This window comes from Molossus molossus, unplaced genomic scaffold, assembly GCF_014108415.1.
Source record: "Molossus molossus isolate mMolMol1 unplaced genomic scaffold, mMolMol1.p scaffold_m16_p_7, whole genome shotgun sequence".
Classification (NCBI taxonomy): domain Eukaryota; kingdom Metazoa; phylum Chordata; class Mammalia; order Chiroptera; family Molossidae; genus Molossus; species Molossus molossus.
In genome coordinates this window covers 77,615,308-77,627,713 of record NW_023425401.1, presented here as the reverse complement: position 1 = coordinate 77,627,713, position 12,406 = coordinate 77,615,308, and the positions used below count along the sequence as shown (strand labels likewise).

The following is a 12,406-nucleotide window of genomic DNA, read 5'->3' as shown; positions in this document are numbered from 1 at the left end:
TCTATGGTAGGAATTATGTTTCCTATTTGAAAGTAATACTTTCTATTTCCCACTTCTAAGAGGCTTAAATGAAGGCATAAAGTAAAATGATAAAGAAGATTGAAACATCTGGATCCCTAGAATGTTTCTTACCACAGCATGATTCTTCACATAGCAAGGCTTACACACGGGCTTGTCATTGACCATCACATATATTTCCCCAGCTAGGATGTTGTCACAGTCAAAGCAGCAGAAATGTTTCAGGTGCCAATTTTGGTTTTCTGCCTGGGTATACTCATTGCTAAATATCAGCTGGGAAGAGGATAAAAATAAGATGAATCATATATTTTTGCTACAAATAACAAAGCTAGGTTCTTTAGACAATAGGGATTTAGATCCACAAGTATATCAGCTTACTTTCTTGTCTGAAAATAATCTAAAGCTTGAACTTAGGTTAGTAATCAGTTTAGTCCAAATCAATTTATTATGATTGTAGACAATATTTCCTTAGTCAACACAATTAAAAGAGTAGGCAGAATAACTGAAATTAGAATCTTTTTCTTTCAACTTCTTTGGATGTAAATAAAGAAACTGATGCTTGGCTATTTGTACTGCCTTCTCATGAAGGGTAGCGTTAGGATGGTAAGGGGACCATATGGGGGTACAAAAATGAGCCTGCATGCAGGTAGCCCCAGAGAACATACCTCATCACAGCCAGCACAGCGAGGTTTCTCACTGTCACAGTAATGTCTGCCACAGTATAACTTCCCATTCTTCCAGAAATAAATCATGTCAACCAGGAGTTCATGGCAGGTACTGCAGATGAAACAAGCTGGGTGCCAAAGCTTATCATAGCCAGCCCTTTCAGCATAGATGGCTGGGTCACCTTCCTTCATACTCAGTTTGCAGCAGTAGCAGGACTGAAAGGGAATCAACCCAAAACAATCTAGTCACCATACGAATGGTATTTCTCATCACCAGCGTTCATAAAAATTCAAAGAAACAACTTTCAAGAGAAAGAATTTCTACTGAAATTATAGTCTGACCTTGTAGACCACAAGGTGAAAGAGAATCTGTTGACTTTCTCCAGGCTGTTCAAACCTATTCTTACACCCTGTGTGTAACAAAGTATTGTTTCCTCAATTAAAGTCACTTATGAGAAAAGGCTAATAGTAATTTTATTTTATTTTATTTTTATTTTTTCCATTACCATTTGTTCACTCTATGCCCTCTTCCATCTTCACCCATACCCCTCACCCCCATGGAGGAGTGTTGGGGTGGTGGAGGGAATGAGCAAAAAAAAAATTTTCACCTAAATTTTAAGTGGGTCTTTAAAAAAATCGCTGCCTTAAAGTTTATCAGTGCTTTTAAAAAATAATTGTTTTTACAAGACTAAGACTTACTGATTGATGTGCTAATAGAATCTATGAGAAATATATTACATTAAGTTTAGTTTTCATTTTTTTGTTCATCTGTGTCACAATTTTCTTCAAGCCATAAAAAAGACTTCAATTTCCTTCATTAGGAGAGATTTTTAAAAATATGATTGAACACATATCCTTATAAATTTAAGCTTGAATTTTAGGTGCAATGTTCAAGGAAAACTGAATTAAGCTAGTCATATAGTATTCTTATTTATGGGAAGAGATAAACAATTAACACCAAAATTATATTTAGAAACAGATTCTAGATTAATATGCTGTATTCCAGAATGACACCAATGCTAATTATTGTGTTTACCTAAAAATCACAATTATCCTTGGCAAACTCAGAAAACTTGGCTTTAGGCAGAAGTTTCAAATGTGATGATTCTCTAAAAACAGCATACATTGAATTTGAATTCAATTTATTTCCCCCACCTACTCTCTTTTGGAAACAGGAATGGCCTCCAAAAAGTTTCAAAGAAAGGGAAAAGGCATGTAAAATACACCAATTGGGCCAATGGTGTGACCACTTTACTCACATATTGAGTTGTTCTCTGTTCAGCCAATTTGTCCTTCACGGTCCCCACTGCTGCCACGGTGCTTCTGCCTCCACCAGGAATGTACATTCTGTTGGAATCTTGAGCATCCATCTCACAGGGAAGTTTGATATCTCCAACTCCCAGAGCCTCGTTCTTGTATTTCTTCACAAACTGCTCCATCTCCTTCACCTCTTTGGGAGACAACTCATGACACTTTGAAGGGTCCTGGTCATGTGCAGGAAGCTGCTTTGCCAGCTGCTTCTTCCGGTACTGTGCCCCCTCTGAACCCGCCACTGGCTGCTTTTCTTTGGGCAGCATCTGCATGTACTGCCTGGCCTGAACCACAAGGAGACCATTGTCAAGTGGGAGAGGCCTTGGCCATTAGGCAGGCGATATTATTTTATAGCACAGAAGCAAGTTACTTAACCAAGAAGTTAGTTTTAATTATTACCAAAAAATAATCTTTATCATATAAATATCTTAATATTAAATATTAAAAATAGATTTAGTTCAATAAAAGTAAACACACTTTTCTCCAAAAAAATTAAATATATTTTTGTTCAATTTATAAAAAGATTAAGGTTACTAATATTTACTTGTGCTAAATGTACAAACGTACAATTGAAATAGAACATACATTTTTAGGCAGCATGTTTAGAATGGCCTATGGATCAGCAACATTTTCATTGTAAAAAAATATCATCACAAGATTCACTCTAATGATTTAACTAACATTCTTAAAAGATTTCCATATCTTATCTAGTTGTAACATGATTGTCACACAAAATATATATTTTTTGCCTTACCTAATAAAAAAATACAGTGTTGAACATGTTTGGAGCTCTAAATAATCACAGAAATGTTATATTCTTTAGATATTATTTACATCTTAAGAGAAATGGTCTCAAGAGTAAGTTAGAAGAGTCACTAGAGTTGTACAAACATCTGTTTTTCATCTACTTATTAAGAATTTCAGACCATTTCCTCAAAAAGGTTAATGTATTTGATTGTCAGAAAAATTCTATGAGGTGTCTAATCTTACTTTCAAAAGACTATAATAAGAATTGAAAGTCAAAGTAATGGAAACCCCAGAAAAAAAAAAAAAAAATAGATCTGAAGTTGGTTAGGTCACTGAGGGAACTGCCCTAAATAAGTAGTTCAGGAACTTTAACAAAGGAACTTCCCTCCTGCTTATTACTTACCAATGCCTGATTCTGGACAGGAGGAGCCCATTCATAGGTAACTGTGTTGATGGAGACATTCTTTTTGGCAGCAACTGGATTGGTCAATATCATAACATTGCGTTTGTACATGGGAATTCCATCTGATTTTAGCTTTGCAATCAGAGTGGTATACTTGGTGTCTTCAAAAAGTTTCCCTACTTTTCGGTCCTCTTCATTGCTCAATAGGACATCATGTTCTTCTTCACCACACTTGCAGTTACGACATATTTTTCTATAATTTTGAAGAAAAGCAGGCAATGACTAATTATACCTAATCAATAATAAATATGTGCATACATTTAAAATTCATAAAAATATTTTACACATATTCCATTTAATAGTATGCAAAGGAAAATCTCTTTTTGTGTGGGGACCACTAAATAGCTATCCATAAATTTAAGTAAGGAAACATAAAATATACCTTCACTTTATAAGACTTTGAAAAATTAGGTTTTGATTGGAAAATGCATGCTCAAGGGGTCATTCTAAGAGTAACACCATCTGGTATTCTTCGTTCTTGTAAATAAATAAATAAATAAATAAATAAATAAATAAATAAATAAATAAAACAGAAAACTATCATAGTAAGAAATTTCATTTTTTTCTCTTAATTTTTATTTTCTTTATTGATTTTAGAAAAAGAAGAAGGGAGAGGGAGAGAGAGATAGAAACATCGATGAGAGAGAACATCAACTGGCCGCCTTCTGCATGTCCCCTACTGGGAATCGGGCCCACAACTTGGGTATGTGCCCTGACCAGTAATTGAACCAGCAACCTCTTGGTGCATAGGTCGACACTCAACCACTGAGCCACACCGGCCTGGCTCTTCTTCTTCTTCTTCTTCTTCTTCTTATTATTATTATTATTATTATTATTTTTGTATTCTCACATTTCCCAACCGTTACTCAAGTTTTTCTTTAAAGTAAGAAATAGGGAGATTGACATAGCTTTTCTCATCAAGGACTATAACTCTAGATTTAGGTTTATCTTGTCTTTCCCCTTTCCAATTTATCTGCCTCCTTCTTTTATTTCTTCAAACACTTAGTGATCACCTACCATGTGCTAAATTATGTATAAAAAGAGATAAACAAAAGTTTCTGTTCTTCTTATAGTTGAAGTACACCACCAGCTCCCCAGTCTGGTCTAGGACATAATCACTCATTCATAAAACATTTGAGTGTCCATGTACCAAGCAACATCCTTAATACTAGGACACAGTGATGATAAAAATAGGCCCAGTCTCTGACATTCTAAAATTTACCACCTGATAGGGAGACAGACATACACACACACACACAACTGCATTTGTGGTAGAAAAGTAGAGGACACTTTGAGAGGGTATTAATTTTGACTTGGAAATGATGAACAAAGAACTTCCTAAGAACATTACTCAATAACAAAGTGACATTTAGGTTGAGATCTGAAGGATGTGGGAAATATAGATGTGAATTGGGTATGTGTGTATATTTTTGGGAAGGAAGAGAGATATGAGAAAAAAAATACTTCCAGCCCTGGCCTGTTTGGCTCAGCAGTTAGAGCGTCGGCCTGCGGTCCGGAGAGACCCGGGTTCAGTTCCCGCTAAGGGCACGTACCTCTGTTGCAGTTTGTCCCCGGCCCTGGTTGCGTCATGTGGGTGGCAACCACTCGATGTGTCCCTTTCATGTCGATGTTTCTCTCTCTCTCTCTCTCTCTCTCTCTCTCTCTCTCTCTCTCTCTCTTTCTCTCTCTCCCCCTCCCACTCTATCTGAACAAAATATGGAAAAATGTCCTCGGGTGAGGATAAAAAATATATATATATACTTCCAAACATTCTGGGTAGGAAGAGTATTTGTGGTGGTCCTAAGTTAGGAAGAGGTTGTTCTTTTAGGTTCCATGATCAGAGAAGGCTGGTAGTGAAGTAAGAAATGGGCAGTGACAAGAATGGGAGGCAGCCATGACATTATGCAGGGACTTGTAGGACACCTGAAGGAATCTGGCCTTCATTATAAGAGCAATCAGGAGGCACTACAGGCTTTTAGGTAATGGAATTACATGATTTAATCTATAATTTTCAAAAATTATAATCCCTGCACTGTGAAGAGAAGATGGATATACATAATTGGATGTAGGGGGACCAATTAACATGTCAGTGGTGCATCCAGTTTGCAGTGGCATGGATTCTAATAACAGGAATTCTACTGCTACTTCACAAGTATATTGAATTTGTTGTGGTCCAGGTAAGATATGTTATAGCTTGGACTAGAGTATTTGACAGTGGAGATGTAAATCAAAGAACAAATTTAAGAGCTCCTTGAATATAAAACTGACTAAACTTTGTGGCTCGTCTGGATGTAGTGATGGTGAAGGAAATGCCCAGTTTGTCAAACAAAGATGAGGTCATAAAATGAATACAGGTTTCTGAAAAGAATAAGTTGGTAAAACGTAATTTATTAAGATAGTAAATGCAAAATAACACTTCTGAGGTATTTCGTGTTGGCGGAGGGAGGGTGATAAAAGGACTCCAAAACTAAATTACTGTTAATTTTGAAGTGTCTATGAGACTGAGTAAAGATCTCAAGTAGACTGTAGGATATATAGCTCTAGTGTTAACTGTAGCCTGGTAAAAAATATAAACTTAAGAGACAGGGAATGATACATATGCATTATGAGTTAAACAGGTCACCTTCACTTCTCAGGGGAAGAGTGGAAGGAAAAGGTGAGGACTCAGGAAGGAGTCTGGCAGAAGAACAGAGCTGGAAAACGTGACAGAGGAAACTGGAAGTAGAGAGGCTGTGGTGTTAAAAACAAACCAAAAATCAGGGGAATCTGAGAGTTTTAAAAAACATCCTAACATCCTTACATTGTCAGGAAAATATTAAAGATATAAATTAACATTGGATGTTAAGTATGCATGTTAAAATATCTAGATAACTAAAGAGAGAAATATTGCATATAGCTTCTAAACTAAGAGAGAAAATGAATTGAATATACAAAATGCAATTAGTCAAACAGAAGGCAATAAGAAAGAGAAGAAACAGAACATTGGGGCATGTAGAACGCACTAATTAAGATCATTGATATAATTAGTCACAATCAATAGTCACAATAAATAACTCAATTTTCCAGTTAAAAGCCAATGGCTTTCACTGGATAATACAACAAAATCCAACTATGTGCTATTGTAAAAGACACTTAAAATTTAAGGACACAAAAAGGATGAAAGTATAAAGATGCAAAAAGATAATACAGGCAAATACCAGCAAAAAAAAAACACCTTGTATACCTTTATGAATAATATACAAATTGGACTTTAGTGCTTTTTTCTTTTTAAGATTTTTTAAAAATTGATTTTTAGACAGAGAGGAAGGGAGAGGGAGAGAGAAACATCGATGTGAGAGAGAAACGTTTCTCGGCTGCCTTCTGCACACCCCCTACCACAGGATTGATTCCCCGAACAAGGCATGTGCCCTGACCCAGAATTGAACCAGCAACCTTTCAGTGCATGGGACAATGCCTAACCAACTGAGCCACACCAGCCAGGACTGATTTTTCCTTTAATGAGTATTAAGCCACTACATAGTGACAAAATTTTTCAAACACCCCTATGATATTGTAACCGTTCTAAATTTAATACAGCCTAATTACCTAACTACAAAATACATAAGTGAAAATAACAGAGCTATAAGAAACAAATGGACAAACCCATCATTATAAGAAAACAAAACAACATTAAAAATAAAGATTTGAATAAGACAATTAATAAGCTTGATCTGACACACACAAAAATACCATATCAAATTATGTATCTGTATTCATTTGTTTCTTTATGATTGCACTTTTTAAATAAAGGGTTTAAGTAAACTTTGCCCACTCTTCACCAAAACAAACACACATATCCAGTGCCTACAGAATACACATTCTTTTTCTGAGCATTTGAAACACTGTGAAAAGTTGAACATAACTATGCCATACAGCAAGTGTCAGGAAATGCCCAAGGACTGATCATAAACCACAGTATCTGAACAGAATGTGATTATGTTAAAAATCAACAACATTAGAGCAACCAGAAAACACTTCTTAAAAAAAAAACAAAAAAACTAGCCCTGGCCAGTTTGGCTCAGTGGTTACAGCGTTGGCCTGCAGACCAGAGAGTCCGGGTATCGTTCCCACTAAGGGCACATACCTTGGTTGCAGTTTGTCCCCGGCCCCGGTTGGGGTCATGTGGGTGGCAACCAGTCGGTGTGTCTCTCTCACATCGATGTTTCTCTTTCTCTCTTCCTCCCTCTCTCCCTCCCACTCTATCTGAAGATAAATGCAAAAATGTCCTTGGGTGAGGAAAAAAAAACAAACAAAAACTAAATTTAAATTTAAATGCTGAAACAATCACAATAGAAAGTAAAAGAAAAATATTTTCAGAAAAAAGAAAACAAAACTTCTTGAAACTTTTAGAACACATCTAAAGCAATTCTTAAGAGAAAATTTATAGCTTAAATACTCAAATTATAAAAAAAAGAGATTAATAAACTAAGTGTTCAATTCAAGAAGTTAGAAAAAAGCAAAATAAGACTAAAATAGAAGGGAAAAAAATAAAGATAATAGTAGAAACTAATAAAGTAAATGTTTGCTTCTCATTAAATACAGGAAAAACATTCAATAACACATTTCTCAACATCTTTCCTGATTACACTTTGTTTATTAATTTTAGTTATAGTAGAAAATTTGAAATAATTTTAGAAAGGGTTTCTGGGGGAAAAACAGCAACAAATACTCAGCATACATCAAACTTAGTACATTCGTTTTAGGATTTGAAGCAAGAAAACCACCTCGCTATCATTACTTCATTTATATTACCTTGCAGGTATTAATCAGAGCATTAAAAAAAAGAAGAAGAAGAAGAAATAGAAGTTATAAGGAGTCATCAGAAAGAAAGAAACTATTGTTATTCACAGATACTATGACTAATCACATAAAATGCAATGTATTAGCATCAATAAGAATTTAATAAGTTTTCTGGATTTAAAGTTTATATAAATAATTGGATTTCTTTACATCAGAAAGTTGGAAGAAACAAACAAAAACTCTTAAATCAATCTCTTTGCCAAATAACATATATTAAATAATTACAGATTTTTGTGTTCTGAGTTTTCTTGAGGTGAGTTTTGCAAACTAAAGATATTAGATCTGATTTATACAGTTCCAGAACGTGAGAGACTAAAACAGAGAAAGACAGAGAATTAAACGCAGAAATATACAGGGTGGGGAGGCAAACTACTTTCCTTGTACACACTATTCAGAAATCTTTATTTGGTAAGAATTTGCTGAAGATTTTGCATATTTTGATAAAAGACTCTTACATCTTTTTATCTCATACTCCCATCTAGTGAAAAGGAGCATACTATTCTATTAGAGTGTGTTCTTTTCATTCTTGTTCTTTGATTAACAAAAATAATATAATTAATCATAAAACTATCACACTGCTTTTGGACCAAGTTTAAAATCATACCTCCCTGACGGGAAAGAGGTAGGGTGGGAATTCAGTTCTTGATATAGATAAAGAGGTCCTTAAATGGTTGTGAATTATGGTATGCCTACTAATAATTAGCAAAGTGATTGACTAAAGAAGTAATAATATTACAAGGATATGTGATGAATACTAGGTTTCCTTTGGAAATGTTTATTATTCAGTTCTATAGCTGTATAACATGTACACCACAAAATAAGAAAAGTTAGATTTTTAGAAATTGCAAGATAAATAGTAAATGAAATAAAGCCTGCTGATTTCTAAATCATGAACTGTAACAAACTGTAGCATGGTTAAATAAATTATATTTACTATGAAAGTGTTATATATAAAAAGGTATATTCGATAGAAGAAGATGGTGGTGGACAGGACCGGAGTGAGGGTGAGGGTGTGAGAGAGTGAACGAGTGTGTGGGAGAGTATGAGTGGACACGAAGGTGGACAACCAAACTTGTGCAGTGCAGAGACATGGAGCAGAAGGTTCCTGTGCTGTGGACCAGAGCAGCCAGCTACCGCGGTACGCAGCTCTTCAGGGCTTCTCTCCCTGCACCACTGGGAGGTCCCACCATTTTGGAATATCCCGGGTATTTATTCCCTGGGAGGAGGCAGTCGGAGCGGCTAGGGCCCAGCAACCTGAGCCCACCAGCGCATCTGGCACCATCAGACCTGTGGACACTCTATGTCAACACAGACCAGTGCACAGTATTAGAGTGCACAGTATTAGAGTGCACAGTAGTGGAGGTCCCAAGGTGCCGGTCTCGGAAGCCTGGGACAGCCTGGAGCCCAGCACCATCCCCCATAGTAGCAGCCCATCACAGTGGAGATATACGCTCAGCAACAGAGGCTGGGGAGCAGACGACATCCATCCCCAGGCAACAGAAGCACAGACCAGCAGCTGAGACCCATTCGCCAAAACTACAGCAAAAGCTGAGCAGGAGTTGAGCCCCACAGAGTAGCAGGACTCCCCAGCCAAAGGAACGTGACCTGGGGTTCCACAGAAGCCTTTGCGGTCCAGTATCTCACAAGAGCAGTAGAAAGCCTGAGCCCAAGAGAGACTGGTGCTATCCAGCTGCCCGCCCATGGGACCTGCAGAGGGCAGGGGCACCAGAGAGGCCTATGAGACCCAGCTGCACACAAGATAGGCATAGAGGATGTAAAAATGAGGCGAAGTGAATAGAAGCTACACAGACGATCTCCCAGGACCAAATGGGAATTACAACTAAAATAAAGACAAACTCTCAGAAAAAGGCAGCAGGACAGGACCATATAACCAGGGACACTGGTAGGATCTGCAGAGGCACAAGAGGGTAGCCAGCTGGGAGCCCACGGACAGCAGCAGTCTTAGCTGTGAGCAGCGCCCTTGGGGAATAAAGAACAAGCCCACTCCACAGTGCAGAGAGCCAGGACAGAGCACTAAAATAGCCACAGCCATTCACCTGGGGGCTATAGCAGAGGGAGGGCAGACTGGGTTGGGACTCTATGGGGACAACCGGAATTTGGATGGCACTGAGAATTTTTGCTGATTTGCGGCCACAAAGGACTGTGGCCAGTGTGCTCCTTCCCAGAGTTGTGGGAAAAAGCAGCAGCCTCCCTCCCCTCCCCAAATATTCAGCCATACCCAGGTGAGGCAAAGAAATACAAATTGAGGTTCATTAACAACCAGCATTTATCCCACCCTCTGGAAATCCTCTTATGCAGAACACTAGGGCTATATTCCAAGGTACTGAGTAACTGAGACTACTAGCCTCCAGGGAAAAGCTAGAGGATAACTGAACCTTTCCTGGGCTTGCAAATATACCCAGGAAACTAAGACTTGACCGTGGTGTTTAACGTGGGCCTGCCCAGGCCCATGAAAACCCAGTAGAGGGAGCCACAAACAGCAGAACACCAACACCCACAGTGAAAATTTGGCAGGCTCCAAAACCCAAATATACAAAATCAGAAATGAAAGAGGAGAAATAATAACTGACACCACAGAAATACAAAGGATCATTAACAAATATTATGAACAATTACATGGCAACAAATTTGACTTTATAAGCAAAGTGGACAAATTTCAAGAAACACGTAGTCTCCCAAAACTAAACCAGGTAGAGAAAGAAAATGTGAACAGACCAATAACAACAAAAAAATTGAAGATGTAATCAAGACTCTCCCAGCAAACAAAAACCCAGGCCCGGACGGCTTCACTGGGGAATTCTACCAAACATGCAAGGAAGAACTAATACCCATTCTCCTCAAACTATTTCATAAAATTGAAGAAGAAGAAATACTTCCAAACTCATTTTATGAGGCCAGCATAATTCTAATTCCAAAACCAGAAAAAGACACTACAAAGATAGAAAACTATAGGCCAATGTCCTGATGAACACAGATGCCAAAATTCTGAACAAAATACTAGCAAATCAAATCCAGCAATACATCAAAAAAATTATTCACCATGACCAAGTGGGATTCATCCCCGGGATGCAAGGCTGGTACAATATTCGCAAATCAACAAATGTGATACACCACATAAACAAAATGAAGAATAAAAACCACATGATCATATCACTAGATGCTGAAAAAGCATTCAACAAAATCCAACATCCATTTCTGATAAAAAGGCTCAGCAGTGTGGGAATAGAGGGATCACATCTCGATATAATAAAGGCCATATATATGAAACACCTACAGACAACATCATACTCAATGGCCAAAAACTAAAAACATTTCCCTTAAGAACAGGAACAAGACAGAGATGTCCACTTTCACCACTCTTATTTAACATAGTACTGGAAGTCTTAGCCACAGCAATCAGACATTAAGAAAAAATAAAAGGGATCCAAATTGGAAAGGTGGAAATGAAACTGTCATTATTCGCAGATGACATGATACTATACACAGAAAACCCCAAAGACTCCATCAAAAATTTACTAGACTTAATAGATGAATTTGGCAAAGTAGCAGGATACAAAGTTAACGTCAAGAAATCAAAGGCATTCTTATACACCAATGATGAAATCACAGAAAGAGAAACAAACAAACAAAAAAAAAACAATCCCATTTATCATCACAGCAAAAAAATTAAGATACCTAGGAATAAACTTAACTAAAGAAATAAAGGACCTATTCACAGAAAACTACAGGTCATTGAAAAAAGAAATAGAGAAAATTATTAAAAAGTGGAAGTGCATACCTTGTTCATGGATTGGAAAAATTAACATCATTAAAATGTCCATACTACCCAAAGCAATCTATAGATTCAATGCAATTCCCATAAAAATACCAAGGACATACTTCACAGAACTATACATCAAAAGTTCATATGAAACCAAAAAAGACCCCGAATAGCCACAGCAATCTTGAAAGAGAAGAACAAAGTTGGAGGGACAACATTACCAGATTTCAGGTTATACTACAAAGCCACTGTAATCAAAACAGCCTGGTACTGGCACAAGAACAGACATACAGACCAGTGGAACAGAACAGAGAACCCAGAAATGGACTCAAGGCAATATACTCAATTAATATTTGACAAAAAGGGCAAGAGCATACAGTGGAGTAAAGACAGCCTCTTTAAATAATGGTGTTGGGAAAACTGGACAGCTACATGCAAAAAAAAGAAAGTAGATCATCAACTTACACCCTACACAAGAATAAACTCAAAATAGATAAAAGACTTAAATGTGATGCATAAATCCATAAAAATTCTAGAAGAAAATGTAGGCAACAAAATTTCAGACATCGTACACAGCAGAAT

At 37.1% G+C, this 12,406-nt stretch overlaps 1 protein-coding gene across 2 annotated transcripts in view; it reads right to left on the bottom strand.

Moving 5' to 3' along the window:
* Positions 1–12,406, bottom strand: part of TES (testin LIM domain protein) — an 89,889-nt gene that overhangs the window by 16,833 nt on the left and 60,650 nt on the right. For both annotated transcript variants that reach the window (XM_036247352.1, XM_036247353.1), the window contains 4 exons: positions 3,145–3,397; positions 1,943–2,278; positions 684–899; positions 133–291 (listed from right to left, as the gene is read on the bottom strand). In XM_036247352.1, the coding sequence (XP_036103245.1) occupies positions 133–291; positions 684–899; positions 1,943–2,278; positions 3,145–3,397 (964 nt within the window). The remainder of the gene's footprint in view (positions 1–132; positions 292–683; positions 900–1,942; positions 2,279–3,144; positions 3,398–12,406) is intronic.